The sequence below is a fragment of the Rhopalosiphum padi genome, chromosome 1 (assembly GCF_020882245.1).
Source record: "Rhopalosiphum padi isolate XX-2018 chromosome 1, ASM2088224v1, whole genome shotgun sequence".
In the NCBI taxonomy this organism is placed as follows: domain Eukaryota; kingdom Metazoa; phylum Arthropoda; class Insecta; order Hemiptera; family Aphididae; genus Rhopalosiphum; species Rhopalosiphum padi.
In genome coordinates this window covers 58,198,201-58,204,200 of record NC_083597.1, presented here as the reverse complement: position 1 = coordinate 58,204,200, position 6,000 = coordinate 58,198,201, and the positions used below count along the sequence as shown (strand labels likewise).

The 6,000-nt window shown below is 33.3% G+C and overlaps 1 protein-coding gene across 1 annotated transcript in view; it reads left to right on the top strand.

Moving 5' to 3' along the window:
• The first annotated feature begins 2,793 nt into the window (after nt 1–2,793).
• The window catches only part of LOC132932441 (uncharacterized), a 40,892-nt gene continuing 37,685 nt past the window's right edge, over nt 2,794–6,000 (top strand). Inside the window, exon 1 of the mRNA XM_060998818.1 lies at nt 2,794–3,440. Within this exon, the coding sequence (XP_060854801.1) occupies nt 3,234–3,440 (207 nt within the window). The 5' untranslated portion in view covers nt 2,794–3,233. The remainder of the gene's footprint in view (nt 3,441–6,000) is intronic.

Sequence of the window (6,000 nt, the reverse complement as noted above, 5' to 3'; positions counted from 1 at the left end):
ATATGCTTAATAAAAAGTAGTAATTTCTATAATTAATATTATCAACTAACTTATTAGTGTGTCAAGTATAATTTAAAAGTTGCCTAAAAGAGGATAATTATTGATTAGTTAAATAGGTTAATATACACAATAAAAGTCTTTAAACGTATACATTTTTATTAAATCGCTCTATTATATAGGTTGGTATCTATTTGTATTTAAAATATATTAAATTGTAAGCATTTTGAACGATAGTTATTATGGTGATAATTGATATTCGTGTAAGTAATAGGTATATCAGGTTTATTTTATTTAGCGTTTCTTATTTACTTTAATTGCCTTTGAAATTGGCGTGCTTTACATTTTTATACATTCCTTCCTAAACTGGGAAAATAATAGGATAAAGAGATTTAGACGGATTATTTGTTAAAAGAATTTTTATTCAAATTTATAGATATTATAAGGAAGGAAAAGACCGAAAAAGTACAGTCAAACAAATTCCTTTTTTTTAGGAATCGAATCAATTTTTATGTATATTAACGTAAATATACGTAATAAGGGTCGAAATTGGAGACTTATCTTTTTCTATTTGTTTTCTACACCTCTTTTATGTGCTATGAAAACATATAATATATATATATATATTTATTATTTTTTGACATAGTTGGCCTAACAGAAAGCTGCGCCTAGTTATCTCTACCCCAACAGTGCCATCACGGCGACAGTTGAATTGGCTCACGGCATCGCGAGGTAAATTCCCAATGGACCGTTAAATTGGCTCCCGAAAAACATATAATTTAATTGACTTCCAGAAACATAACATAATTTTCTTCAACTGTGAAGTGTTTTTGAATAAGGTAACGGGAAAACGGAGGGAAAATGTTTTACCAAGTCTTCAGTGCAGTGAAAAATAAAAGAAATGTCCATACACAATTCATGACATGTATATTGGTTGGTTAGATACGAGTGATACGACATGAACACAGCCCAATAAAGAGCACAGCAGAATATAATGGTTATTAATAGACTAAAAATAATTTTTGAGTTCGCAAGAAGTGTGTATAACGAATAATATTTAACTCGTGTACGGTATATGTATATACAAATAGGTACTCGTGTTGCGCGCTCAAGTTTGTCAATTGAAAATTAATATTTTGTTTGATGTTCGCAGCGACGTCAAAACGGAAAGTACTTATCTCTACTCCGTTGAACTTTCCCTGATACTCCGGCAAAGTCAGACGTTTATAATAACTCAGGTATATATTTCGTGGCTATAAAAGTATGACTTTAATATGATGTAGACTTTATACAGCCATAATACTGCAGTCTACTCAGTAAGGACCGACGGCGCAAAATGGTCACGGGTTCAGCGTCTAATTGGAAATAGACGTAGCAGCTCGAGTACTCATAAAAATATTGAATACAATGGTCTCCGCTTAATGTAATCACTTTGGTAAGAGACATAATTGATAACATAACCCGATTGATAACACTAAACGAAAGTTGAAAAAAAAATAATTATGTAATGTTGTATCAAATTATATACACATAGTTATTGACAAATATTATTATTTATAAATAATTATAATTTATTACTATTTAAATTTTAAAAAAAAAATAAATAAAATGTAAATACATATGTAAATATTATATTAACTACTACTAATTTGAATAATATTTTTTTATTGATGTCTGTACTTTTTTTTTGTTGTATCGTTAAAAGATCATTGATACAATGTTCATATTTATAATGTAATTCAAAATTTGACGAGTGATGTTGCACTCCTCTTAGTAATACTCGTAGGGCCCCTCTCATTTCAAAAGAACTCGGAGGTTTTTCAGTAGGTATCCGTTTGTGGCTAAAGCTCAATTTCTTCAAGTTTATATGTTTGTAATAAAGCGTGACGTAAAATATATGTTCTTCGGTAAAATTTGATGTAGTGTGTATATTTTCATCAATTTTCAACCAATTTTTAAAATCTAAGTCTATTTCTTCATAATATTCTTTATCTTCCTCCTACTCGATACTTTCTGCAAAACCTCCGTGTTTAAACCAATTTCTCGTACATAATGTTGATTTTATGACCTCAAACCGATAACATTATGCGGCGTATATTGATATCATAATAACCGACATAGTTTACACATAACACGAGTATACATCCGGCCCGTACTTATAGTTTTAGACAACAAATATCGATAACATATTTAACCGTGATCACAGTGAGCGGCGACCACTGTATACAACTCATACGAGTGCACAATTAGAGTCGCACGCGCGGTTAGATCGTAATAATAACGGATACCATCACGCGCAAAATACCGGAAAACAGAACCGCGGTCGCCGACAACGACGCGTCAGATATTAATATAGGTGTCGCGGCAGTGGTCGTCATTAAACTATTATCGTATATTGCCCCGGTATGGGGGGGGGGGGCACCTATGCGTACGATATTATGTAAATCGTGTCGATAATGTATGCATCGTGTGGCGATCAGACGACGAGGCGCGTTAACGACTATATACGGTGCCGCCGTGGCGAACTGAAACGGCTTAATTCGAGTTTCTTCCTCCACCCCCCCCCCCACCGCACACCGCTCCTCGCCGGGAAAACGCGCTACGCCGCCGCCGCCGCCACCCCGCGAATCGGCCCCGCGCGCGCAGTACGTGCGGTGGGTGCGCAGCATCAGCGGGTCGACGGAGGGCCGGCGGGCGGGTGTGAGGGTGCCGTCCGCGGCGTGCGCGGGTCGCCCGTGGCAACGCGTCGGTGCGATGCGCCGCCGACCGTGTGTGCTCTCTGCTCCGCACCGCGAGCAGTAGTACGCGCGACGGCCCGATCGCGGAAAAGCTCATCATCCCGTCGAGAGTCCGGCGTCGCCGGAGAAGCGCGTTTCTCCTCGACAGTCGCACAACAGTCGGCACGACATCAGCTCGTCCGTCGTCGTCTGGTCGTCTGGCCGCGTGTTATTGGCGTAACCGCCGCCGTAAACGATAATATATTAATATTGTTGAAAACACGACGGAAAATTATAAAGCGGCGTAACCCGTCGCACACCAAACCGCACTCGTATTATTGTAATACGTTATTGTCGTCATAATATTACGGCGCCGTATAGCGCGACAGACGGCAACCACACTGTTGTGTTACCCGTTTTGGATTCGTTTCCCGAATATTGTTGGTTTTCGAAAACCTGATTTTGAAGTATTCCCGTACGGGCGAGACCGCTGCGCGGCCGCTAATACCACGTCCGGACATGAAGGACACCGACGAATGTTGCGGGACAACCGTTTTCGGCTGTTTTCCGGGCGCGAGGCGCAAAAATAAACCGCCAAAGGCGAAAGCGTCGCCGCCGGAACAGCATCTGGGGGACAGCCCGGGCGGCTCGGTGCAGGCGTTCTACCGGCAAAACCGCGGCAAGTCTTGCCGGAAGATCATGCGGTTCAACGGATATCCGAACAAAGTAAGCCAAAATATGTTTTCCACGTTTCTATAGAATAACTGAATAAATCATATTGTAATATCGTTTATATTGCGTTATGCCCCACGGCCGCGTGCGCACGTGTTATCGTTGCGCTCGTGTGATATTTGCGGCTACATGCACTGACCGTGAAAATGTACTATTTACGAGCATAATGATACAACTGTCACGGATCGAATTTTAATTTTAATCTTTCACCATCGGCGAGCTGTGTTTAACTACACTCACGTCCTATGAATCGATCAGATGATATTATATTGTTATGATATGCACATTATTACGCCACAGCACTCCATGCCTAAATACAACAAACAACAACAAAACACACATTTAATATGTCGCACTCTAGAACTCAATAAAATAGCAGCCGTACCCTGTTATTGGTATCATATTGATAGAGTTATTATTTACTATTTTGTAGACAATATAACAAAATGTACAGTAACACTACATTTTATACCTATACCTATGTATATGTACTGTATGTCTGTACGTGACTATAATATTATGTATCATTTCAATAAAGCGAAATAATAAGTATCACGTAAAAATTGATGATACAGGACAACGGTATAAGTAGGTATACAACGGTTGTAAACAACGATTCTAACAGTCAATCTTCTCTGATTTTCCGTTTTTAGCTACTGTTAATATTTTACCAAAACTTTTGTGCGACATGCTTGTTTGTCGTCGCATGAAAACTGGTTTTTTTTACCGTTTATCATTTCAAATTACTTTTAAGTTTTATTATTACCATAAAAAGGATACGTTTATTATGCTGTAAATCACATTTTTATGGACCCATTAGCTTAAATTTTTGTCCTATTTAAAATATTAAAGAATCTGTAATGATTTGGTTGTACTGAAATTTAAATTACTATAATATTGTAATAATAGGTACTTATTTGAATATTTTCAATTATTAATAATACGTTGTGTGTAAATTACATTTATGAGCGAATAAGGGATTACATAAAAAATTAATTTGCCATAAATTTAAAGATTTTTGTTATGAGAACATTAAAATACTACCTTCGTGTTCAATTTTTCTACAAAGGAAAAATGTTTGAGCTTTTTCTCGCCCTCAAAAATATTAACTTATATTTCCGATCACTTCACTCATAGTATTTCAATTATACACTTACTAAAAGGTATAACGATAGTTATGTATTTACTATTTAACTAATTTGAAGTATGTATTATTTAATTGATTTTTATTAAATCCATATTATTATTATAATGACTAATGATTGAAAAAAATATAAAACAATATTATTTAGCATAGCTTAAATTCCACATTATAAACTTTTGCATTTTTACATTCTTAAAATATTTTTACTGATATATAATAATTATTATTCTTATATTCATAATGGTAATATAAAAATAGATTAAATATTTTTTGAAGTTTGAAATGTATTTAATGCACGAGGGTATACATTATTGCTAGGTTGTGGAATTTCATAAAAACATGTTTTTGCGTTTTTACTTTTTACATAATCCTACTTGATCACGCAAATGTTTTAACGGTATATATCTAAAAAATAAATGAATATTTCAGGGTTTTCGACCCTTGTCAGTTTGGTAGTTATGACTTATAAACATAAACATAGATATTTTATGTGGCTTTAGTTAAATTTAGTGTGTGAATCCGACGATTTTTTAGTTAAACTGTCAAAAGTATATCATTTTAAAGACAGTTTTCAAATCTAAAAAAAGAATATGATTTATTTTTTCCTCAATTATTGATTAGAGGTTTGTTTGTATACATAAATCAGAATATAATAAACTATTTTACGATTGTTTTAAAATCATTTTTAGGTATGAATTATTTGTTAGATACAACTTTTGATTTACGTTAAAAATTCCACGATACATTTCTGGAGAAAAATCTATAAATTAAAATTTAATTTTTAAAGATTAAAAATTGATGTACCAAAGTTATATAATTTTATCCTGTTTTTAAATATTCACTTAAACATGTTTGACTTGGTAAGGATCCTCTTGAAGAATATTATGTTATATTAGGGTAACATGAAAGAAAAAAAATACACGACTTTACTTAAAAAATTACGACTTAAAATACACTTGAGTGTTAACGTTATTTTCATGTCATTTTAATATTAAACATTTTTATACATAAAATATGCCTATTATTTCTTAATATACTTAGTTTTACAGGTTTGTTTAATAAATAAGTAGTTGTATGATTATATATACAATTATAATAATTTAATTTAGTTCAAAATAAATATTTATGAAAATTAAAACATTTAATGTAATAGTATTATAGAAATTTAGATATTTTACGTCTTATATTATATTCTTTAGTAATATGAGAATAACAATAATATTATCTGTAAATATTAAATACAAAAAATAAGATAATTAATAACTACCTATATTATTTTCATGTTATAATATATTTTTCCTAAATAGTATCTCAGTTATTGACTTTTCTCTTCTTATTAATTATTATTGTTTGCAGTAAAAAGAATTATATTATATAGATTTTTTTTCTTATTTTTAATATAACGAATAC